This window comes from Ochlerotatus camptorhynchus, unplaced genomic scaffold (genome assembly GCF_037179485.1).
Source record: "Ochlerotatus camptorhynchus isolate MF236.1 unplaced genomic scaffold, CSIRO-AGI_Acam_v1.1 ptg000086l, whole genome shotgun sequence".
NCBI lineage: Eukaryota > Metazoa > Arthropoda > Insecta > Diptera > Culicidae > Ochlerotatus > Ochlerotatus camptorhynchus.
Window position 1 is genome coordinate 129,306 of NW_027040576.1, and position 27,104 is coordinate 156,409.

The following is a 27,104-nucleotide window of genomic DNA, read 5'->3' on the forward strand; positions in this document are numbered from 1 at the left end:
CTTTCTATCTGCTCAGGATCTCGAGCTATTGTATATGTGAGAATTGCATGTGTATACTATAGCACCAAGTAGTGAGAAAATTCTGAACAACTGTCCACGAACGAAAAGATCTTGACTTCCTGAACAACTTTACCAAAGACATTTACTCTCTATCTGGTCAGGATCTAGTGATGTATCACATGCGAAAACTAAACATGTATACGAGCACTACCTAGTGAGAAGATTCTGAACTACTGTTAACCAGCAAAAAGGCTATGATCTCCTGAACAGCTTTGCCTAAGACCAGGGTTCCTTCCATTCATTTTGGCTATAAAAATGTTTTATGAAATTATGGAAGAATAAGATATTATTATAATATTTTGTTTGTGTAAGCAACAAGAAAAGATTATGGAGTTTGTGTTTGACACATAATACCAGCCAATGTTGCTGCATAAGAGTGGCAATAAGCGATTTTGTCATTTATCTCACCCACTCTTCGCTCTTCACTCTTCGCGAAGAGGCGATCAGAAAATCGCTCATTGTGGCTCTGTCAAAGCTTAATTTGCAGGTTTTATGTGTCAAACACAAACTTTAAAATCTTTTCTTGTTTCTTACACATACAAAATACCACCATAATATCTTATTATTCCATAATATTCTAAAACATTTTTTTAGTCAAAATGAATGGAAGGCACCCTGCCTAAGACAGTAACTTTCTATCTAGTCAGGATCTCGATATATTTTATATGAGAATTTCACGTGTATACTAGCGCCGCGTATTGAGAAAATTTTGAACTATTGTGCAGCAAGAAATAGGCTTAGATCTCACCAAAAACTTTGTCGACGACAGTAAGATTCTATCTTGTCATGATCTCGAGATATATCACATGCAATAATTTCACATGTATTCTAGCGCTACGTAGTGAAAAAATTCTGAACTACTATCCACCAGCAAAAAAAATTATGATCTTTAGAACAACTTTGCCCAAGACAGTAACATTCTAGCTGGTCAGCATCTCGAGATTTTCCATGTTGTAACCAATTAAGTCAAATCCCACGTAGTACGGAGACCACCGTTTACGCGGTTTCCATTCACATTTTCTCTTTTATCCGCATTGTTTGGGGGTAAACTGCGATAAAAGTTTAGCTTGTTTAGTTAAAAACAAGTTTTTTAAAGAATACCCGTTGGTTTCCTATTGATTGGTAGCTCGGCTGTAAAATGGCAATGGAAAACTCACACTGTTGTACAAAGTACAACGCGCGAGTACTCGTGTTACAAAAGTTGGCGCGAGTAACGGAGGGTTAAAGAACCCAATTGCACCAGGATTGAACCAAATATCTGTCTTTTCAGTTAAATTGCAGCAACATAAACAAAACAAAATACTGGGCTTTCCAGTATACGCAACTCAAACCAATTACTGAATGAACAGTTATTTTTGACAGATTGACTTTACGGGCAGTTCGGTAATGCAAATTATTTATGTGATGATTACTGGGCGATCCACAATTCAAAAACCCAGTAATATTTTACTGACTCCAGTAATCTAAAGTTAGTGTGCATCCCTCTTCAAAGGGGGAGTTTGGTAAAGAGAGATGAAAAAACCGATTTGTACCTTCCTTAAAAGTTTTCCTAGCTCGCTATCTACTACTATCTAAATATATGCAATTTTCACACTGCCGTACTCTAACGGAACTATCAACTCTATACTTTCATCTCCTCCATCTATCGTATAAAAATTACCGCTTTAGTCTGTTATTTGAAATGAGCATCTTCAACTAAAAAAAACCAAATTTTCAAAGTTTTGTGTGGCATTGTAAATGTCCCAATCATCACTTTACTTAATTACCTGATAGGAATATATATATATTCTAAACATTTTTGTCGAAGACCGGAAGATGATTCGAGTTTTTCCTGAAAATTTATTAGTTAATCCAGTTAATTAAATTTTTACATTGTAAATGCCACATTCTGACTTATCCCGGGAAGTGAACAAAGATAGTAAATTGTTTTAATATTCGTAAGTTTTATCTCCTTCGAAGAAGGATTAAAATTGGAGATTCCTTCAATACTAGGGACACCAGATTTAAAGAGATCTTGTGAATACTTCCTGATCAACGAACAGTTTTGGGAGAATATCTTCAGAATAATACTGGATCAACCTGAAGCCTTGAAAAATATCCAGAGGACTTTATTGTGATCTTCGATCAGCTGGAGATCTTTAAGTACTTCCTAACCGGTCTGCCATCTTGAGAGAGACAATTGAATGTTTGACTAGTTTAAGATCTTCAGATTTCCTGATCAACCTGAATTCACTAATATCTGACCAACCAGCAATCTTGAGAGACTATCAAGAGACGTTATTTGAATTTTATGAACAGTTGAATATCTTAAGATTAATAATTGATCAACCTGAATTCTTGAAAAATATCCAGAGGTCTTTAAATCTCGGACCAATTTCATATCCTTAAAATACTATCTAATCAAACTTCCATCTTGGAAGGATGTTTAAAAGAAGTCGTTTGAATTTTTGAACAATTGCAGATCTTTAGAAGATTACTTGATTAAGTTGAAAAGTCTTGAATAATATCGAGAGATATCATCGCAAATCCGTGAATATCAGTTATACGAAGATTCCTGTACTTTCAATAAGTTTCTTGAATTTAAACTCAGTTCCATGAACTCAAAGCCTACATAAGATTTTTCCATAGCTTACATCTTTCAATTTTTCGATAGGTACAACTTAATTTCTGCCCTGCTTGCTGAACTTTCAAATAATTCATGCGATGTTCCGTAATCATCGTCCACGAAGTTGTTTAACATTCTACGAAGTCTCCTGAAGATCTATGATGGTCCCTGAAGTTTCACGAACTTCGATGAAGTTCTCTGAAATCAAATGAATGTCTCTTGACATCTAAGAATTTCCCTAATGTGACGTGATGTTATGTTTGTCAGCCAAAGTTCACAATAGTCCGTACAGATCATGAGGATTATGGTGGATGATTTCTCTCATGAATGTATTTGTAAAAACTATTTTGCCGTGCTTTAGGATTACATATAGATTATATACTTACGGGTAAAGGTAATGCATACCTTTGTGCATAACAAATGACAGCGATGCAGAGCTATGGAAGCCACACGGTAAGAAAAAAGTACCCAACGGCCAGTTCACTTTCACCTACTTTTGACTAGTTTGTCTCCTTTTCTCCTTCTAATGTTGTCAAAAACGGAGGACAGGGTTAGTAAAACCACTCAACAGGGTTAGTAAAGTGTGAGAACCCAACATTGAGTATAATCATATTTACTTACTGTTGGGTACAACTAACTTACTTTTGGTTAAAAAGCCAGTGGAAAATTCCATACGAACTGCACACAAGTAAATGAAAATTACTTTGACCTGCTTTACCTACTTTTGGGTTCCTGCTCTATAGTGCCGAGATGAGTGAAAAGAACTTAATTGTGGGTACTTTTTTCTAACCGTGCAGGATAGAAAACGGTGACATATAGAAGTTCTTCCAGAAGGAGTAAGCATTTTACAAGATTCTGCTCGCTAATCTAAGGAAGAACTCTAACAACTGTATCTTTTCATCAGTTGAGACTAGTACTACGTACTTCCAACCACCTGAACAATGCATTTCAATGGTTTTTCGATCAACTATGAATGATGGACATCTCACAACGCTCAACCTGATTTTCGTCTATGAACCATCTAGATACGCGATTATAAAGTTTAATGAAAATGTTCACGGTTTGTTTCACTGCTAGATCTTATTTTTCACGAGTGCTTCTTGTACAACGATCATGTACAAAAAGTGATATCTGTGTGCCATACTTTCGATAAATCACAATGAATGACAAACGAAGGGAAGATATATATATATATATATATATATATTTCATAAGATGTGAAAGTTGGATTCTGCTACAGATATTCCAAGATAGATAAATTTATTTCCCGGGATTCGGTAATCCCGGAAAATGTCACAATCCCGGGATTTCCAGCTCTAATCACACTAAAGCTGCATTCCCAACCAACTATAATTTTACTTACTAATACAGTTCACATTTTTCGGTCTACAGTTTTCTTGCATTAGACCGTAGCTCGGTGTATCTCATAATCCTTTGAGTGATTTTATTGAGTTAGGTAGAAGGGAGGCCTCGCTATAGCCAGTCAATAAAATGAGCAATACTAATCTAGAGGAGGCGGATTCGATTACCGATCTGAAAAAAAAACCTTAAAATGAACAAAGACCGCTGACTGAAGTTCCAGTAAGGACGTAATAGCCAAGATGAGGAAAAAGAAGACATGATTCAATGCATTTTAATACTCTACTTCTATCTGTACGCAAATATGAATGATAGTAAATGGACCCAAGTTCAATCCAACATCTGCGATAAACCATTTTTAAAGATTGACATCCACTTCTTTAAACAGAGAGCATGACCCAGTCCTCAATGCCATTAGGTATTGCATACATTTGAAATCCGCAATTCGAATGGTTGAACCCGTTTTGCCTTTCCCCCGTCAAATGCACCGGTTTACCCATATAATTGTTCCACTCGATGTACCCCCTAGTTTTCGTCACATTTGGCCCCAACCATACAACCGAAATCTCTTGCTCGGAATGGTGAAGGCTGCCGTAACTCGAAACACTTCATTGCAGACAATTCAATCCAGCAGACATACAGACAGACAGTTTGACGGACACATCACCATTTTCATCATCATCATCATCGTCGTCGTCGTCGTCGTCATCGTCATCGTCTTCGCGTTTCATAGCGTTTGCTAGAGCGATTCAACGTTACCTATTATTTTGGAACCAAACGGTCTCGCAGTTGATTGAAGAAATCGCGCGCTCCGTATACATTGCGCTGCTCCACGGCCACGGGATGCTGTAATGGAAATGGTGTGTAAATAATTCGCTCGGCAGTTTTTTTTTTTTTCAAATGCTTACTTTCTACTCTATTGAGTTTTAACTCGCTGTTCTTCCATTCTTTCGAATGGTTACTGTTCGTTGGTACGTTCCCGAAGGGAACATACGGTTCATTTACGAACGAAAATAGCGATCTAAACTAGCCGAAACCTCCCACCGAAAATAATAGATTTAGCCTTGGATTGATCCCTAGCCTATGGCTTTGCGTCTTTGGTCACATCAGATTTCCATCAACCGTCCTGTGTTGCTATCCTTCAGCTCCTTCCGGTCCATTTGGTTCAGCAAAAATTACAAACTCTTTCAATTCAAGTATAAGATTGTGCCTAACCTGAAGGAAACGTTTACGGAATGATTGTATTGAATAAAACAAAATCCAATGTAACGCAAAATTGACGCCCGGGAAAAAAAAAGTTACTCAATTGCTGTAGTTGTGCTGCCCTACACGGGAAAACTTTTCGCGCGTGGGTTGAAAGCCTTACTTCGAACGTGAACATTTGCAGCCCAGTTATGTAAGGCCAGAATCGGATATGAACCCGGGGGTGTGTTGTAGGAGGATTGCACCAACAGCAGCCTCGATATCTTCCTTCTTTCTCTGTAGAGCTACCGACAGGTACATCTACGGTTTGGAAGGTCGCAATTCCTGGAGAAAGTAGAACAGCGCTGCCGTTCTGACGCAAACCTGTAGCCGGTGCTGAGGCCGTCTATTCCATGTTCTTCCATTCCGTTTTACACGTTTTACAGTAGTGTGGGTTTTCGTCCAAAATGTGGGTGGGATTCGATGAATTTGAATTAACTTTACCTGTATCGAAAAATGTTGTTCTGTTAAATCTATAGCAGGTAACCAAATGTTTTTTTGAGTTCTGTTTATTGTGATAAATTTATTGAAACCCTATGTACAAACAATAAGTAGTAAATCATTAATTTTTAATAATAACGTATATTTTTCCATCTCTCTCTCTCTGCATTCCGCTTCTAGGCCACCGGGCTATGGATCCAATATTCTTCTCTCCGCCTAATGGAGTCCCGTCTGAAAGCAAACTGGCAACCTATATGGTAAGTTGAAATTATGTAGTTCACATTTCATCAGGTTGATCTTTTTTATGATAAGTCTATGCAGCCTTTTGGATCCAATCAAATCTATAACCTAGCAATAAAAACATTTTGCTTAAGATTTTTAAATTTATGATTGTTACACATGGAAATGGCTCTAATGATTGGGCACATCGATAAAAACCTTCTGTACTTAAATTGCTGCCTAAAACTTTATGAATCAACCCAATATTAGAGACACTTAGACAAACATTAGGGAAATTAGCCTCGTTTCATAGAAGTATTAATTTGATCCAATTTCCAAAGTTTACAACCAATTTTAGTGAGAAAAACGATCAAAACAATCTGAAATGCTGTGTTCTTTAGCTCAGTATTTGTATAACAGCCCTATTGATGGCATTCTGAGTGCCCTCGTCTCTACATATACATTTTTTTAATGGGTATCCTGGGTAAGATAAACAGCGGAGGTAAAACCAGTGCTGTCATGATAAATTTGGAGCTGGTTACTTACTGATTTTTCATATGCACTTCATTAGTTACTGATTTGGCACTACCCCACCTCTTCAAATCCATGCGCCCCTCTAATGAGTGCCGAAAATTGTAATTTAGTAATGCACACATAATTTTCAAATTGTACGCAGCACTTTTTTTTTTAAATGAAAAACCGAATCAAAATGACTATGCATTCAAGATCTTTAAACATCTTTGAAAGTCTCGGGTTTTTGGAAGTTTTCGGTGCTATTCTTTGGTTTTTGGAACTGTCCTAAAGTTCAATGAACGTCAATAAACCAAGGTTGCAAATACTCATTTCAGCTAAAATAATGTTTTTCGGAATAATAAAACCAAAAGATGGTGTGATGACATGTTTTACTTGTAACTTACAAGAAAAGGTTACAAAGTATGCGTTTGAAATATAAAACCTGTAAATTTTGCTTTCTATGAGTCACAATCAGCGATTTGCTGATCGCTGAGTGAGTGAGTGAGTCAGTGAGTGAGTGTGTGAAAAATGGCTGATTGTGACTCTCATGATATGAAATAAACCAGTTTAATATGACAAACACATTCTTTGCAACCTCTTCTTGTATCTTACCAATTCAAAATATGATCATAGCATCTAATTATTTTATAATTAAAAAAAAACATTGATTTAGCTGAAATGAGTATTTGCAACCTTGCAATAAAGTTCTGTAGACTTCTTTTAATATCTCATAAATTTTTAACATTCCGAATTTGGTAGGTAACAAACTTTACGCCGACTACGAAGTCTCTGAAAAACGTATAACGGTAAGTTTGCAATGACATCACATAGCGATTTCTTGATGAATTAAAAAAAAATGTTTTAAGATTATTTTGATTGCAAGAAGATTGAAAATAGGGTCGTCTACTTTTTCTTTGAAGCGTAAAGAGTCGTTACACGTTTTATTTAAAGTGTGTTAGTGGGTTTTGCAAGTGTCTTAAGATCTATAATTTAGATTAATGGACACAAATGTTCATAATTAGAAAGAATACAGTCATAGTTCCTATATATAAAGATCCTGGAGATAAAGGAACGGTCCTCCGGATGATCCGGAACATCCGTAAAAGGGGTCAATTCTAGAGCTCCGCGGCTTTTTTGAAAACATTACACACTTAGAATTAACTTATTTTACATGTGACGGAATCCATTTTTGACATAAAAGATGAGACGTAAACAAACATGTCTTGTAATATTAAGTGCTCCGAGACTGAAAAGTTCGTTGCTCGGCAAAAAGTACGTTTGATTGAGCTATGATTCAAATGTATGTCAAAATTGACGCTCGTATCTCAGAGCACCTAAATTTACATGATTTTTTCTAGGTGTGTAGGAACTGTGATGATAGAATTAATTTGGTGTCTTGACATAAACATGGACATGAATGGCCATGGGGCCGTCCTCTGGAAGATCCGGAACATCCGTTAAGTATTAAATCCCTGAACTGATCCTAGAGTTCCGCGGTTTTATCAAAACCACTTGTAACTGTGCGCATGGAATGAATTTGGGGTCGTGACATAAGCATGGACCCTGATGACCATGGCATTGTCCTCCAGGAGATTCTAAACATCCATAAAAGTGGTCAATCCATGAAACTGATCCTAGAGCTTTCAAAGTGTTTTTTATGTTACTTCATACGCGAAGTTAACGATTTTCAGAGTTGGTTGGAAATGCTAACATGAAGCTTTAGTGTGATGATTTATTAGCTAGAGAATGATCTTTAGAAGAATGTAGGTGGATAGTTCCGTTAGAGTACGGCAGTATGAAAATTGAATAGAAGTTGAAAATGAGCGAAGGGCCATTAAAGCGACAGTTTTCAAGATGACGCACATTTTTGCCTAGCCCGTACGATGTACGCGGGGACTTGAAGTATGTCTCCAAGTCCACAGGCAAAAATGTGCGTCACTCTTGTTGCTCATAAACTGACTGCGGCTCCCTGTTTTTTTTTTTCGAAAACACTTGTAACTGTTATATAAGAAAGAATTTGGGGTCGTGACTTAAAAATGAACCTGGATGGCTATGGAACCGTCATCCGGAAGATTCGAAACATCCCTAACAGTGGTTAATCCATGGAACTGGTCCTAGAGCCCCGTGGTTTTGTTTTCGAAAATACTTGGAACTGTTATATGGATCATTTCAGCTCAAGTAAGAGATGAACTAGCCTCAGGCTAAAAATCTCTAAAATAAAGAAAAAAAAAAAAAAAAAAATTCAGCTCAAGTGGATACAGAATTAAAAAAAAGTTGTGGTCGATGTCACCGATTTGAGCCAAACTTGGCCAAAACGCTTATTTTGGCATTCTGAACAAACGCCTTTTTTGATTTTGCTTTGAAGTGCCTAGATCCTTCCGGGCTACAACCCTGGATTTTCGAGATGTTTAAAATGTCATCTTTCAGAAGAGATTACTTCACAACGAAATAAGCTACTCGTGATCTTATAACGTCAATTTGAAGGTATTTTAATGCAAATTCTTATAGATGTACCCAAATTTTCTTTTTGTTATAGTAACTACAGTAAAAAGGCTGATTACCCGCAGGTATGCAAATTTTATTTTTTATTTCTTTATATCTTGGGCTCAAATTTTCACCACACTTTGGAAAATTCTTCTACTAGATGTGTTTCCAAGGGAAAATGATTTGTACAAATAGTTTTTGAGAAATGACCAGATGAGTGAGTGGTAGTTTTGAGCTTTTCTGGTGGAAAATCAATGCTATTTAATTTTTTTCTTGAATTCCTTCACGCCGATGGAAGTAAATAAATGAGCTAGTAATGATTTCATATAATGAGAATCCTGCCCAGAACATGTGAAAAATATCATAAAACTATTATTGTGCCATCGGCGTAAAAGAATTCAAGAAAAAATAAAAAAAATAAATGGTAATGATTTTCCACCAGAAAAGCTCAAAACTACCAATCACTCATCTGGTCATATCTCATAAATTAGTTGCCCTTGGAAACACATCTAGAAAAAGAGTTTTCCAAAGTGTGGTGAAAATTTGAGCCCAAAATATAAGGAAATAAAAAACCCGCCCTTGGTGAAAATAGGCCATTTTATGTCAATTTTGATACCTGCTGGTATTCTGATTTCTATTTTCCCCCAGACTACGCTTGTAAATCCTCGTATGAAAACTTCTTCCAAATAGCTGAAGAAATCGTATTTCAATTTCCTCCTGAATTCAAAATTCATATTTATGGAGATTTCAATCAACGCAATGCTGATTTTATTCCTGATTCAGATAATGAGAGTTTTTTTCTCCCAGTCATTGGGGAAAACGAAACATTACAATTTATTTTTGAAAAAATGGCGTTTTTAGGATTAAACCAAATAAACCATGTAAGAAACCAACAGAATTGTTTCCTAGATTTCTTGTTAACGAATATACATGAAGATTTCTGTGTAAGTAAATCTATTTCTCCTTTATGGAAGAATGAAGCATTTCACACAGCAATCGAGTATTCCATATTTGTTCATGAGAGTCAACACCCCAACGAATGTGAGTATGAAAATGTGTTCGACTACAAAAATGCTAATTATGATAATATTCAAAATCAATACAATGGACTAAATTGGAAAACCATTTTGAAGGATCAGGTAAATGTTGAATGTGCAGTGGAGGTTTTTTATAAAATTCTGTTTGACGTAATTCACGAGGAAATTCCAAAAAGGAGACGACGCAATTATTCCTCAAAATATCCGGTTTGGTTCAATAATCATATCATTAACTTGAAAAATCGTAAACAAAAAGCTAACAAAATATACAGAAAACATGAAAATCGTGATAATCTCGAAAAGTATTTAAGTATTTATGCTCAACTTAATGATGCAATTTCTTTGGCACTGTCTGAGTATAACATGAAAACTGAGAATGAAATTAAATCATGTCCAAGAAACTTCTTCAATTACGTCAAAACTAAAATGAAATCGTGCAGCTTTCCATCAAAAATGACATTGGATGAAAAGGAAGGTAATAATTCTGATGATATATGTATATATATATATGATGTTTTTTTCAAGAAACATACACGAAATTTTCAGATAATGATCGTGATTATGAATATTTTTCTTATTTTCCTGACTTTTCAACTACTGTTGGCGTTAATAACATTTCGCTTCATGATATTTGGAATGACCTACGAGATTTGGATGCCACTAAAGGTTCAGGACCAGATGGAATCCCACCTATTTTTATGAAAAACTTAGCAACTGAACTCACAACCCCTTTATTCTGGCTGTTTAATATGTTGCTTGAATCCGGTATATTCCAGAAGGAATGGAAAAAATCTTACTTAATACCCATATATAAATCAGGTAAAAAATCCGATATTCGAAATTATCGTGGGATTGCTATCATTTCGTGCATTCCAAAACTCTTCGAATCAATTATAAATAAAAACATTTTTGGCCAAATAAAACATAGAATAACTAGTGCACAACACGGCTTTTTTAAAGGCCGTTCAACCACCACAAACCTTCTGGAATTTGTGGACTTTGTATTAAATGCAATGGACAGAGGTAACCAAGTAAAGGTCTATATACAGACTTCAGCAAAGCGTTTGACAGAATTGATATCCCAATGCTGATTTTTAAATGAGAAAAAATGGGAATTGAGATTGAGCTCCTCACCTGGATTAAATCGTATTTAGTTGATCGCCAGCAAATTGTAAGATTCAACGAGAAAACATCTAAGCCAATTCATGTCACGTGAGGGGTTCCCCAGGGCTCGCACCTAGGTCCCCTTCTTTTTATTTTGTACATTAATGGCGTCTCTCTTATTTAAAAAAATATCAGGGTGCTTATATACGCTGATGATATGAAACTATTTTTAGAAATAGGAAGCGATAACGATATGAATGTGTTTCAGAATGAAATACATGTTTTTTTACAGATGGTGTAGTAAAAGTTTATTGAAACTAAATATCAAAAAATGTAATCTTATAACGTACAGTAGAAAACTAAACAAACAAAATCTTTGTATTACATTAGGTAATGAAAATGTTCAAAAATGTGAAAATGTAAGAGATTTAGGTGTTATTCTAGATTCTAAATTGACATTTGTGGACCATTATAACACAATAATACATAGAGCAGGCAATATGCTAAATTTTATAAAACGTTTCGGTCTCCACTTTAAAGATCCTTATACAATTAAATCACTTTACGTTGCTTATGTGAGGTCAATTTTAGAATATTGTAGCGTTGTTTGGTCACCCTATATGGAAAAGCATGAAGAACGAATAGAGTCAATCCAAATGCAATTTTTATTATATGCACTACGTAAGTTAAATAGGTTGGACGGCTTTTCCTCTCCCGTCATATGAAGCACGTTGTTTGCTGATCAGCATTCAAACATCGAAAGAACATCAGGATTACGCAAAGATTTCTTTATTAAACAATATCATTTCGCAACGCATTGACTCAGCTGATCTATTGTCTGGTTAAATTTGTATGCACCTTCCCGACAATTACGCAATCGACAATTGTTCGCAGTAGATCGCCATCGGACCAATTACGCTAAATTTGGACCGGTAAATCAGATGATGACTGTTTATAATCATCATTGTGAAATGATTGACCTAAATATGAACTCAACAGAATTAAAAATATATTTCAGAACTCTGCGAAGTCATAGAACATAAGTCCTAATGTTAATATTTAGTCTACGGTTTGATTGATTGACGAATAAATAAATGAATAAATAAATCAGTCTGTTTTTTGAAGTCACTATAACAAAAACTAATATCACGAATAGCTTATTTGGTTGTTGAGCAATCTCTTCTGAAAGATGAAATTTTTAATAATCTCGAAAATCCAGGGTTGTAGCCGAGAAGAATCTAGGAACTTTTGAGTAAAATCAAAAAAGGCGTTTGTACAGGATGCCAAAATAAGCGTTTTGGCCAAGTTTGGTTCAAATCGGTAACATCGACCACAACTTTTTTAAATTCTGTACCCACTTGAGCTGGAATGAGCCATATAAGATAGAATTTAGGGTCTTGACATATACATGGTCCCGGATGGCCAAGGGACTGTCCTCCGGAAGATCCGATCCGGAACATCCGTAAAATGGTCAATACTTGAAACTGATCCTAGAGTTCCACGGTTTTTTTTAAACACCTGAAACTGTGATATAAGAAATAATTTTGGGTCGTGACGTAAACACGAACACGGACGGCCATGGGACCGTCCCCTGGAAAATTCTGAGCATCCGTAAAAGAGCAAATATTAAGAAATGTGATATAAGAATGCATTTGCGTTCGTGACATAAACATGGACCCGGATCACTATGGGCATCAGCCGATCAGCGATCTTGTTTATACCAAATTCCTCGACATTTTTGTAAACCAAGTGTTCAACATCAGTTGAGGATTTCAAAAGGACTGAATCTTTGCCAAAAATCTTGAATTGAACCTGCTTACCTTAACTGCATGTGTGAGTTCGTGCACATTTAGCAATACAGTTGTATTCGTGCAATCTGGTATATACAAGCTAGCCCTAACGTATGTGCTGCTAGAAGACATAGGATCAGTTTCATGAATTGACCACTTTTACGGATGATCCAGATCTTCAGAAGGATGATCCGTAATTAGAAACCATGACTGTATTCTGTCTAATTATCATTTGTGCCCATTAATCTTAAGCAACTTGTAAAACCTATAAACCCATCTTAAAAAATAAGTGTTACGACTCTTTTAGCTTTAAAAAAGTAGGCTACCCTGTTTTCAATTTTTTTAACAATGAAAATAATGTACAGGCCCTAGAAATTCTAGAAGAACCACATTTTTTTTTAAATAATCAAGAAATGGCTAAGCTATGTCATCGCAAACTTGTCATTACACAAAAACTTCAGAGGCATCGTGTTCGGAGTGAAAAAGATCTCGACATTTTCCTGAATTAAACTGCCTTGAAATGAATCAATCTATCCTGAAGCTACCGCAGGTTTTCTGAAGTTTTTTTTTATTTTTTTTAACTTAAAACACTTCCTTCTAGGGGAAAAGGATGTAATGTCGGCCTAAATGGCCCTAATTTGGGCCCATACATTAATTCAGCAATCGAATAAATTTTCAATAGCGACCAAAAATATCCATTGGTACCGTCCCAATGACGCGTTCATCATGATGAAATTGATAAATAGCAGATTTTTAGCGATGGGCCCAATCTTAGATCCATAAGTCAACATTAGAGCCATTTTCCCCGATGGTATGTATCCTTGACTATCAAAAGAACAAGAAATAGTACATTGGCTTTACCAGAAAATGCTCAACATCTGGTACTTAGTCAAGTTTCATTACACTTGTTTCTTAATTTTTGTGAAATATGCCTCAAGAATAAAATATTTGTTTCGTAAATATATATGCTTCGTTCCATTTAAAGTTTTCAGAGTCAATCCGTACAATGACAGTTTACTAAAAGGTTGTTCCCCATGATTATTTATAATTGATATAGGGTGTCAACACAAAAAAAAAAACATAATTAATTCTATCTCTTTTATATTACATTCTACAAAAAAGTTGTTGTAACAAGACTTTAGGATCTAGTCAAAACCTACCATTTTGATGAAGACAGTATGTTGTTATGTTTAGACATTTTTAAGTTACATGTAATTTCCAAGTTTTTTTAGGGAATTTTTAAAATTAATTTATTCAAATTTAAAGAAAGTTGTCCTCGCAGCTTTTTCCTCAAATATTTCTTTAAGTATAGCTTTTCAGATGATACCACAAGAAAAATTTTAGCGATCCAACTCCATGTGATATAAGCATTTTAACACCACTTGGTTTTTGGGCGAAATAGTCTATAAGTTTCTAACGTTAAGACTTTTTAACATGCTTTTTTCAGCAAAAACATGCGCCAATATTTGTTCTACAAGTTTTTTGAAGACTATTTTCTAAAATTAAATGGTTCAAAAAAGATGGAATAAAAAAAAACTTTTTTTAGGGACACCCTAACTAAATACTTAATAAATGATCTAAAACAGTCAACTAAAGAGATAGATAAATGGTGTCTTGAGCAAAGTTGTCTAAAACAATATTTTCTACAACTTTGCTCAACAGTGTAACTACCTTTAACCTGAAACAAAAAAGTTAGAATTTGAATTTGGATTTAAACGAGGATCACCCTAACCGGCTTTTTGCTCAAAAGAAGCGTGGTATGATAACAGAGAATTTCTCTCACGACACTTAGCATCTAAAATGAACAAAAACGGAGAAAACAATTTTTTCCTGCTAAATTGTCGATTCGGACCATAGTGCAATGTTACCAATGTTACTGGAGGCAGTTCCCTTACCTGGACCATACCTATAAGACCATAGACCGACGATCAACGGCTTTACTTCCCTTCCGAAGGAAGGCATGATCAGAGATTTTATGCCTCAGAAAATTCCGGCGGCGCCGACTGGGATACACCCAGGCCCTTTAAAGTGGGAGGCAATCACGCTTACCACTACATCACCGGCACCTCTAGCAATCCATTCTCAATGCTATAATATCCAGTGAATCCTGCCTTTTTAGGTCAGTAACAGTGACTGCCACGTTCTTACGGTCATCGGGGAGGGAAAGGCTTGTTTCGACGCCCGTTGTTACTAGAGACCGAGATAATTCTGCATCTCTATGGTTGTCACGGGAAGGACGGTTTTGTTAGTGGGAAGGGTGAATTAGATCTGGATTCACACTGGAAAGTGTTGCCATCTTTTAAAGCCTGGTAGCTAATGACGCGTCCCTTACAACTCAGTGATCCACGATCCACAACCCACGATCATCTGCTCAGTAGGCAAAAACGATCGCGCTTAGGCCACCGTGCCCCTTACATCACAAAAAGCTACGACCGATGATCGATCATTATAGGTTACAAGAAGCTGTTGTTACTTAGTGCATACATCCATACCGTGCGCCTGTGTCAGTCTTGTTGTTCGATGCTTACCGGTAAACCCCGGTTAAAAATGCAGTTTTTCAGCCATTTTTGGAATAAATCGAGTAAAACTGATTAAATTGTGTGAGTTGTTTTACGTGCTGATGTAGTGAGTACTGTATTCTTGCAGGGAGTGATTTAAAAATAAAAAATAAATTTTGTGTGTGTCGTAGTGCTAAGTCGAAATAAATGCGATGGTTTTCTAAAGCAGCTTCAACCGATTTAAATATGGTTGAGTTTATAAAGACAATTAATAGGAACAAGCCTTGAAATATTAATTTAATGATGTATTTCTTATGTTTTTGAGGGAAAAGTTTCGGAAGTTGTTGGTCGCTATTTTTCCCAACTCAATCCCACTTATTGATGATGACATATTCTGAGGCTGTCATTAAGTTGCCTCTGAGGTATTTTTAAGATGTACACACTTTTGTTTTCGCCAAGATTCCAACAGCCTACTTTGCAATTTATTTTGTTGAGATTCAGTTAAAAAATTGCCGAGACTCAGCTAGAAAATAACATTTTGCTGGGATATCAGCTAACAAACAGATATTTTGTAGAGATATCAGCAAAAGTGAATTCCGACGTAATCGGCTGTTGGAGATTTTACCGAGCTAGATCAAGTGTGTATGGCGAGCTGATTCCATACACGTTTTACCCATATCCCAGTGTCAATAAGAGGGAACTGAATTATGTGTTCTTTTGTAACAGTTATGGGCGCAAGGGTTTGAGGTGTTCGGGGGGTGTATATATGTAAAAATCAGTGATTAACCAGCTCTACATTTACCATAATAGTACTAGCCGGTGCACTTGTAGTGCATACACATAATGTTCTCGTAACTCAAGATTCGAATTGCTATCAAAAAACGAAAAAAAAAATCAATTTCAACAACTACATTGACAATAAGAGAGTCACACATTGATTTTTTTTTTATCAGTTTGAAATCCATCTCAGCAGTCTGATGGTCACTGCGATTTGTCTTTGCCAGGCCCTAATTTGTTAATAATCTAAAACAGCTCCTGATGAATGTGGGCGTCTTAGTGGAATACCTGTACAATGAGAGAGAGAGAAGGATTAGTATTTTCCATTTAATTCCACTACTTTATTTGCTTATCCTTGACAGATACGCGTATTTCGTCTACAATGTGCAGACTTCTTCAGTGTCTTGTACTAATACTCGACTAGTACAAGACACTGAAGAAGTTTGCACATTGTAGACGAAATACGCGTATCTGTCAAGGATAAGCAAATAAAGTAGTGGAATTAAATGGAAAATACTAATCCTTCTCTCTCTCATTATACTAAAACTGCTATTCTTTGCCAGCGACAGTGGTGTAGTGGTAAGCGTGACTGCTTCGCACCCCAGCATGCCGGGGTTCAATCCCAGCCGAGGTCGATGGGATTTTTCTGAGGAATGAAAATCTCTGGTCATGTCTTAGACCACCCGCACCCAATGCGTTGCTAAAGCTATTTTATCAACCTCCATCTTAACGGAGCAATCGCATCGGGGTTTACTATTCATGTGCGGAAAATTACAATCTGCCGCTCGGTGAACAGCGGGTTAGCAAATTTGGCAGCGCGATAGCAATCGACCCAAGCGTTGCTATTTATGAAATATCATTTTTGTTTCTCATATTAAAATTTTTAAAAATCACTTGCAATGGTGGTACATGAAATGTTAACTCTAGGCACAGTGAAGCGGTCCTTCGTAAAAGTGGTGAATTCGTAAAAAAGAATCACTTGTTGTGAAGATCTAGAACATCCGTAAAGATGATCATTTCGTTGAAGAGATCCTAAAGCTAAGATTGTTTTAAAATCACTTATTTTGATGCTACATGAACGAATTTGAATCTGGGATCAGCATGCGCAGATCTGGACTGCAAAAGTGGTGAATTCATTAAAAAGATCCTATGAACCATCCATAAATAACTTCCCCCCTCCCTCGTTCGTAGCGTATTTTTCCACACATAATACATGGCCTGTACCGATTTCTGCACTTCTTTACTCCCTAAAATGCTACGTCAGTTATGAATCGTCTCCTAGAGCTTCTACCAGTTTCCTCTACATACAGTGTATCTCAAAATTGAGCCTTCAGATGTCCTTAAATTAAAAAAAAACAGCTGTAAAAGATACGTTTCTGAATTTTTGGTTTCTGAATCATCACACATTTATCAATTAATGGTACAATATTGGGCTTATTTGCTTGCGTTTATAAAAAGTAAGAGCTATTTGAGAAAAACGCTTTTTATTGCAATACCTTAATATCTTAAAATACAATGAAGTAAACTTCTTGAAATTTTGCTCATATTTAGTCATAATAAGATCATTATTATTGCACTAATAGGTAAAAAGTTGAAAATCGAGCGTTTTACTAAAATAAATCAAACTTCTTGCAATAAAGTCCAAAACTATAGTGAAAAATCCATAAATATCTTTTTAACCACCAGCCAAGATTAAAACAACATAACTATTTACAATGTTTAAAAAAATCCGAGTGTACGCTCAATTTTGCGATACACTATATATTCTTAAGGCGGAAAAGATCATCTGTTTTCCAATAAAAGTTTATACCGACTTATTTCAGAAACTAATTTGACTACATCTGAAAGCTTTTTCCAGCACCCCTAAGAACACTCATCATGTGCAAGTCTCTTCTGGCTTCCTCCTCTAGGGTGTCTCCCAAGGTGTCTCCCGTCTCCCCCAGATACGTTTTCTCATTTTACTTCTGTAAAATTTAAAAATCACTGGAAATTTCACAGAAAACCATTGATTCGTCAATATTGAAAAAAAAACCCTATTGTTTAAATAAATAATTCCGATTCATTGGCACATAGGTTCATGAAAATATCACTTTTAAGTTAATGACAACAATCGTTGCTACCCTATGACCATTTGTTTGAATGCTGATTTGAATGCTATTGAACGTCATAAAATCGAGATTTATGCAGGAAAATTTACTTCTATATAATTAGAAACTCGTCAAAGCAATCATTGCATTCACATGATGAAATGCAATCAAAATTTTTCTTGATATCCACCATTTATTTATTTTTTTACCTGGTAATAAAAACGAAACCAATATTGATCAATTTTCCCTCGGATCAAGGAAACTGCAAGGACATGCCTGCACCGATCTATTTTTCATTAAATTACCACTTTTCATGAATATTCAAGATCTCCCGGAGAACCACCCTTGGACGCTAGCGCACACATTTTGGTCTCCGATCCAAATTCATTCATGTAGCATCACAATATTGAATTACTAGACATTCGCAGAGCTTTGGCATTTTTTTCCTAGAATTTACCACTGTTAAGGATATTCTTACTTTTCCGGAGGACCGTCCCGTGGCCAGCAATGTGCATAAGTTGGTCTTAAAATCAAAATCCGTTCATACAGCTTCACAACAAGTGATTTCAAAACAATCGCGGAGGTCTAGAATAGTTTTTAACGAATTGACCACTCTTACGGATGTCAAAGATTTTCCAAAGAACTGTTCTGTAGCTCCCAGCATGCTGGACTCAGATTCAAATTCATTAATGTAGCCTCACAATAAGTGATTTAAGGGGCTAGGCCAGTGTAGAAGCCGAAAAAAGGGTCAATTTCGCGATTTTTTTTGTTTTTGCGGACAGAAACATTTTACAAGAATGCAATTTTCAGTATTTTATTGAAAATATTTTAAATAACATTTTCCCAAATTTTTGATATTTGAAATGTGCAGCGAGATGGCGCTGCAGTCGTCTAAGTGATGGCATCCCCGACGTGAATTGGTTTGCGGGCGGAGGTGAAGCTAGGTGGAGCTAGTGAAGTACTTGGCCGATTGTAAAAATATTGCTTTTTGACGCGTGGCGCGTGTCTGAAAAAAATGGTCTGATTTTAAAGGCAAAAATGTCAATTATAAGAGTTAATTAGAAAAAAAGATAAAGATAAAAACTCAACTGCTTCACAAAAAAATATGTATATTTAGAACAAGCTACAAAAAAAAACAAGTCGATTAATCAATTAGAAATGTGACTTTCGTTTCCGCCCGACTTGAAAAACATGGTTTTGAGAAAAACGCGATTAAAGATAAATTTCATCCCGGGAGTGCGCAGGTAGTCCCCTAGTACCAAACCAAATAATGCGAAAGAAAGTGTTCTCGGGTATAAAATGAATTGTTCCGTATTCTTTATACTCTAGAAGAAGAAAAAAAAAATCATTTTTTTTAACCCGCTACAGTGGCCTAACCCCTTAAACAAATCGCTGAGGATCTTTATTTTTTTAAATTGACCACTTTTACGGATGTGTTGGATCTCCCGGAGGACCTTTTCTATAAACCTTGGGTATCTCAACATTCAATCTTCAATATTCATGATTGGGAATATCAATATTATCGAAAAAATAATAATCGCGAACCTCTGCGATCAGTTTCAGCTCGAAGTTCAACGATAGGCTTAGCAACTACCGGTGCGAAAGTCAAAAACAAAAAAATGTCAATACCTTTTGTAAAATTTCTTTTGCTGATTATTCATAAAATGTGAGAATGACACTGATGAAGACTGCACATTGTAGTCGAAATACGTATCTGTCATGGATACCAAAATTAATTGAGTGGAATTAAATGGAAGATTACCCTTTTTTTTTGCTGTTTTATTTAAGCATTCCGCTAACAACCCAATTTCATTACTTCACGAAATAATTTATGTTATCTACCAGCTTTCCGTACAGTTTCATACTAATAACTGCTTACATTCTTCCAATTTCAGAGTCGACAGAACGTTTCCACACCGACGTATGGGTTGTCAACGGGTCTCAGCAAACTAAATCTAGACTCTCCTATATCGATTAAGAAAACTCAGGTTAGTGCACCATTAGTCCACACGATTGACCTCTTTACGTCATGCTAGTAGCTAGCCATAACTCACCCGTTTGCTTTTATTTCCATTTCCGGTGCTGTTTCCAGGTGACTCCCCAGTCGCCAGAATTCATTCCAAACAATCGTCTCAACACATCATCATCACCAAACTTCTACTCGTCGTACTCGATACTCGGCAGCAACGGTAGTACGGTGCCGGCCGGTGGTAACAGTGTGATAACGTCAAACAATGGCACAACGGTGGTCGTGGCAGCGGGCAGTACGGCAGGGTCCGTCGTCCCCGGTGGCCCCGGCCAGTCCCAGGCAGCACAGCTTTCATCGGTGGCGACGGCGATCGTCCCCAATGGCAACGGTGGACTAGCGGGTGGGGGAGGTGGCGGTGGAGGTGGAGGAAACGGAAACAGTTCCGGGGTTAAGTCCCAAGCCAGCAGCTACGGGAGCAGTATCCTCGGTAGCTCACTCAGCAATAGCTCAACGTATGCTGTGACGCCCATCAAGGGTAAGTTGGTGCAGTTTGTGAAGCGGAAAACTTTCCACCGAAATGCGACAGAGCATCGGTGACCGCCAAGCGTGGATCTAATTAGCACCTTTGGGAGCCGTCAGTAATTAGTTCACCCTTTTTAGTCGCTGACAAAAATGATACTGATTAGGCTTTTGTATTTTTTTTTCTTTTGTATTTTCTTAACGCTGCTACTTCAAGGTCGAAGTTTACTCCGTAACGAATCACCACAGAGTACTAATACATCTCCCCGAATTACGCCTCAACCATCACCACCGCCAATTACCACCAACATTCATCAAGTAAAGTGTCAATTTTCAGGATTTGTATTCGAATGTTTAAAAATGCTAACGGTCTTTTTTTCCCCATTTTCATGATTAAACGTACCGCACCTTTCAGGAGAATGTCGGTGGGACGACGTATTTCTATCCGACCGCAGCAAACCATCAATTAACACCGAGTAGTACAGTTAACACGACTGATAATACATTTGTCCACGTAGCAAGCTCACAAATTAATTTAAGTTACTCGCATCCAGGTGAGTTCGTTGAATCTTGGAAGTTTCCCATTGCGGGAGATGGAATAACTGTCCATTGCAATTCCAGGACATCTCTACCCGGGACCTGCATCGCACGTTGTCAACATGCAGCAAGTGAAGGCACAAGTATCGATGGCGTACTTCCTGCAGGACGAACTGAGAAACGATATTTTATCTAGGAACGAAATAGTCAATAGTGTTGAAACCGAGTGTCAAGGTCTGAATAGATTCATTCCAATGGAAACTGTCGTTGCTGACTGTTTTTTTTTTGTCTTATGCTTTCAGATTTACCTCTAGAAGTGGAGAACTATCATTCGTTAAGTCTGTTAGAGTCTTTGCCAGTCCATCCCAAGCTACCGGTACAGTCGTCCACCTACAAAGCAACACACAATCTAACGGGCGTGAAATACTGCCTTAGACGTCTTCATGGTAAGATTTGCTTTTTTTTAGGTAATAGGCCTGTGATGATATCCAAGATCCACCTGTTTGCTTCGCATTATTGGAGACTTTGCAAGTTTTATACGGACTTGGGGGGATGCTGAAGTTGAAGTTACTTATAAATAATATGCACTGCATTAGTAGTCTGGAGTTTCCAGTTAAATACTTCCTTTTACCCTAAGAGAAGACAACAGGGGGACTTTTATGAACCAATTTTCTGTCAAACGCAATCAAGCGCCTGATTGGTCGGGAGAGCGTATAGAAACGTGAGAATTTTTACCACAGGGAATCTATTTTCTTGTATTTTGACAGTCGACTGCGTTGCCCATTGAGATTTTCACGTCCGGTTGTGTTGGTGCGATATGTGAGAGCGTGTTAGTGGAAATCCGAGGAAAAAACATAACAAATCGCAAATTTCATACATTTTTAGGTTAGCCAGAGGAAAATAATAAACAACTTTACATGGTGATAGATTCCCGTTAGTGTGTGTGCGTTAAACGTCACTAATCTCTATAGTTAAATAGTTTTGGCACGGTCGTTTCCGTGAGAGAAGAAGAACTCGTCACAGACAAAAAGAAGACAGTTGTCTCCTCTTCCTCTTAGCTTTTACCTAAGACAGAACCCGCCAGCTGCTAGTGAAAAAATAAGACTATTTTCCTGTCAGAAAATGCCACTTTTGACTGATAGAATTGACAAACGCCTGCATTTACACCATTGAGTTATGTCGTTTTCGTTTTTGCTACACTACACCGGTGTAGTGTAAGCAGCAATAGAGATTGCTAAAGTGTGATTGCGTCAGTGGTTTGTTTTCATCAGGAAAATTTTTCGCTATGATTTTTTTTTTTTTCATGAAAACATTTTGCATATACGTATACGTGACGTAATCTTAAATATTTCAAAAAATGTTGCAAATATTGTATACAAAAGTCCATCTTTGTAAAAACGTCAGCAATTTCTATAAGCACGAGTCATTGACAGCTCATCATCATTTGTTTGTGCAACCGATAGCTACACCCTGAATTTTTTCGATGTACTGTGGTGTAACACCGGTGTAGCTGTCGGCAAGCGTAATTCGGAAGAGGTGGGCGTTTAACGAACAGTGATTGGGCATGAACCTGGACATTACACGAATAAAATCACGACTCATATCCAACCCTTTGAACCAGGGTATGATCGACACCTGTGGGACAATAGAAAGTAGCCATCTTCCCAGATCACCATCATTCAACTTTTGTTGCCAGTTGGCGAGGACTTGCTGACGAGAAATCGTGAAAAATTAGTGGTAGGCGATTTGTCACTCGTAAACATCACCTTCTATAGCGCCCACCTTGGCCAGCGAGTCCGCTTTCTCATTGCCTGGGATAGAGCAATGAGAAGGGACCCATACCAGAATACTATGAAGGCTACCCATAAGGGCGCTATGAAGATCGTGGAATACTCCAAAACCAGTGGACGCTTTTATTACCGACCCATCTGTGAAAAATCTCTTCTCGGTGGCGACGTGGCGGTATTTGTTTGGTGAGGCTCTGGAATTCCTTGAATCTCCTGCCTCATTGTGAGATCGAATCTCACGGAAGAACAACTGAAATGATGGGAGACAGCGCGATTGGGGTTGAACGAGGAGGGGCCGATGTCCAGAGTCATGTACTCGTAGTACAAGGTCATGAATCGTGTTTGAGGATTCCGCTCTAGCAGCTTCTCAAAGTTTTCGATCACCAGCGGGTTCATGACTTCACAGCGGATGAGGAACCGGAACGATAAATCCGCAAAACGATTTGTTAAGTGGAGGACGCCCGCAAGAACTTCAAGACTCATGGTATGCGTCGATTGCATACAACCTAGTGCGTTGCGAATGCAACGATATTGAATCCTTTGGAGCTTCAATATGTGCGTCCCCACCGCCGATTGAAAGCAAAAGCTACTGTACTCCAAAATCGAGAGAATGGTCTTGTGGAGTCTTATCAGATCTTCCGGATGGGCTCCCCATGAAGTGCCGGTAATGGAACGAAGGAAATTGATTCGCTGTTGGCATCTCTGCCTCAGATACGCTATGTGTTTTCCCCAAGTGCACTTGGAATCGAACCAGACATCTAAATACTTAAACGACATGTTGTGAGTGATTGTTCTACCCATAAGTTGAAGCTGAAACTGTGCTGAATAAAGCTTCCTAGAAAAAACAACCATCTCTGTTTTCTCCGGAGAGAATTCGATATCCAGATTCATTGCCCAAGTAGACAAATTATTCAAGGTATTTTGCAATGGTCCTTGCACGTCCAGTGCTGTTGGTCCAACCACGGAAACCACGCCGTCATCTGCAAGCTGCCTTAGCGTGCAATTTTCGGCCAGACAATCATCAATGTCTTTGACATAGAAATTGTACAGGAGGGGACTTAAACATGAGCCTTGTGGAAGACCCATGTAGCTGATTCGTGCAATTTCCGAGTTGCCATGAGAGAAGCTCATTCGTTTCTCGGACAACAAATTAAACAGGAAATTGTTGATAATCGGAGAAAGCCCACTCGCATGGAGTTTGTCCGAAAGGATGTCGATGCAAACCGAATCAAACGCCCCTTTAATGTCCGAGAAAACTGAACCCATCTGCTGTTTTTCAGCATAGGCTAATTGGATTTCAGTTGAAAGCAACGCATAGTAGTTGTTCGTCCCTTTGCCCCTACGGAATATAAATTGCGTATCTGAAAGTAAGCCATTCGCCTCGACCCACTTGTTCAGACGAAGAAGAATCATTTTTTCTAATTTTTTCATAGATATAACACTAGAAACGCGGATGAAGTAAGAACACCACATCTTTTGAATAATGCTTCACAAAATTCATTATTTTTCAAAGGTATAAATGTTTTCAATTCGATGCCTAGACACATCAAGCGTGCAACTACACTTACAGAATTCAAGAGACGCTGCATTTCACATGTAAAAGCTGTTTATTGAGCAGTTAATTTTTTATGAATGGATAAATCATGTATCTTGACAAAGTTATCACTAACGGATTATTTTGTATGGAGACTGTCATCAAGACATTTTAGTAATTTGTGTAGCATATACAAAAAACTACATTGTTTGCCTCGATGGTGATGATGGATTTTTAGTTTCTTTGATTTTGTAGTAGTAATAGTAAAAATAGCTTTGAGTAGTCTACAATGGTTTGAGCCTCGCGAGCGGAATACAGGTATAAATGACTAATACGTGGAAATTGTGGCAAAAGCCTTACATTAGTAAAGGATTGGCTGGAAGTCGTTTCCTTGGATATAGTCCTGGCACTGCGAAAGCTTAAACGTGTAAATCCCAGGTCACGTGTAAACGGAAGTATTGTCGAGGACTATACTTGGACTTTTGATAACTAGCTACACCTTTGAATGTTTTTGGTTGATGCCTATAGCATATTTAACAGGACATTTATATCTGTAATTGTAACCAGCTCGATTTTGTTTGCAAACCTGGTTAAAATGTTTATATTTAATTATCTTAAAGATAACTCGTCCAGCTCAAACCTTTGTAGGGGTAAGAGGTGGGACCATCATCATCATCAGCTTCCGAATACACGACAGCATCGCGATGGGACGGTACGAATTATGATCCGACGCGGGTTTACTGGGCTTCTGGATGGCGATAACTCTCACTTGTCTCCAATCATCCGGAACAACGTTGAGCTCAAGGAATCGATTGAACAAGTTCAACAATCGCCTCTTTGTGACGTCTGGGAGGTTCTTGAGCAGGTTGAACTTGATTCGATCAATTCCCGGAGCCGAGTTATCGCATGAAAGAAGAGCAATTGAGAATTCTACCATCGAAAACGGGGAGTCTATGTCATCCTTTTTCAGCGGCGGATCACAAGTGTTGCATCGAACCGGAACCGAATCGGGACAAACCTTACGCGCAAAGTCGAAAATCCACTTGATAGAGTACTCCTTGTCCTCGTTGACCGACGATGCCGCGTTACGCATTCTCCTGCCGACATTCCAGAGCGTTTTCAAGGAAGTCTTTCGCGATAGCCCTTCGACGAACTGACGCCAGTAGCCGCGTTTTTTGGCCGTGACCAAGCTTAAAGTCGATATGACTACCATTGAACTTGTTTTTGAATTCTAATGTGTTTTGATATATCGCATGATGTGTTTGACGTGTCACTTCTAGTCTTTAGACCCGTATTAACCGGAACTTGCTTCGAACATATCTCCGGACCTAATTGACCGATTCCAAAAATTAAACACTCCAAATCTGGAGCAAATTTTAAACAGTACCATAAAGGGTGATGCACATATTATGTCACGCTCTAAGGGAAGGGGTGGTTATGATTTTGTGACAAGCAATCCATTAGGTATAGGAAAAACGTCACGAAAGGGGGGAGGGAGGGTTAATGTTTCCTCAATTTAGCGTGACACAATAAATGGATCGCCCCTAACCAGGTGTACTTACCTTATTCAATAAAAATTTTCTGTTATTTGAGGCAAGCCAGAATTTTCAAAATCTCGGAATTGGAATAAAAATTAAGATCCTGAGCTTTGAATAAACAGTATGATCCAAAAAGGTCGACTAATTTTAAATTTATTCAAATGTACCGAAAAAACAATCAAAACACTCATGATCAATTCCACCCCGAAGCAGTATTTTCAAATAATAATTCAAACTAAAACTTACGTAAACAATTTAACAAATCAATTTACTAGGTTTTGTTACCTGTGCATCAGTACTGGCACGTACTGGTTTAAAAAATAAATGAATGTAAAATAAGCTACAAGCAAAGAAAATATTCACATATCACTAAAAATCGTGACCAATTTGCCCCCGGTTTACGGTACCTATATGTATTTATACTCAAATTGATTTCATGAAATAAATCCATGTTTTAATCATAAATGCAATTGACAACACTGCATCCTTTTCAACAGGTTTCCGTCTCCAGTCGACCAAATGCATGCAGATAGTCGATATGTGGAAAAAGCTACAGCACACGAACGTAGTACAACTCCGCGAAGTATTCACTACGAAAACCTTCGGTGATAATTGTGAGTATCCTCAAGCTCTCAAATCATCCGTTATGACCATCCCCATTCCATCTCCCCCGAACAGCCTTGGTGATAGTGTACGACTATCACCCCGGATCGCAGACGTTACTTTCGAAGTACTTTATCCCGAGCGCAGAACCAACAAACGGCTATTCCGATCCTTTCTCCGGCGAAGCACGACCCTTCAGGTAAACACAATTGTCGTTAAACTGCCGTTGAAATTTTAAAATGCTGGACGAAATTTTATTTCCACAGTCACAAAAGTTCCCTTCACAGGACGGCTGCCAGTACGCTCCTGCCGGAGAACGAAATCTGGTCAATTATCATCCAGCTGTCCGCCGGGCTGCGGGCAATACACCAAGCTGGTTTGGCCTGCCGGTATAGAACTCT

General features: G+C 37.7%; 1 protein-coding gene across 1 annotated transcript in view; it reads left to right on the forward strand.

Annotated features, from left to right (window-relative positions):
* Nucleotides 1–27,104, forward strand: part of PAN3 (Poly(A) specific ribonuclease subunit PAN3) — a 77,383-nt gene that overhangs the window by 34,012 nt on the left and 16,267 nt on the right. The window contains exons 2-11 of the mRNA XM_065218449.1: nucleotides 5,888–5,964; nucleotides 20,112–20,204; nucleotides 20,309–20,720; nucleotides 20,922–21,022; nucleotides 21,120–21,258; nucleotides 21,326–21,475; nucleotides 21,544–21,687; nucleotides 26,598–26,714; nucleotides 26,779–26,902; nucleotides 26,970–27,092. Coding sequence (XP_065074521.1) covers nucleotides 5,899–5,964; nucleotides 20,112–20,204; nucleotides 20,309–20,720; nucleotides 20,922–21,022; nucleotides 21,120–21,258; nucleotides 21,326–21,475; nucleotides 21,544–21,687; nucleotides 26,598–26,714; nucleotides 26,779–26,902; nucleotides 26,970–27,092 — 1,469 coding nt within the window. The 5' untranslated portion in view covers nucleotides 5,888–5,898. The remainder of the gene's footprint in view (nucleotides 1–5,887; nucleotides 5,965–20,111; nucleotides 20,205–20,308; nucleotides 20,721–20,921; nucleotides 21,023–21,119; nucleotides 21,259–21,325; nucleotides 21,476–21,543; nucleotides 21,688–26,597; nucleotides 26,715–26,778; nucleotides 26,903–26,969; nucleotides 27,093–27,104) is intronic.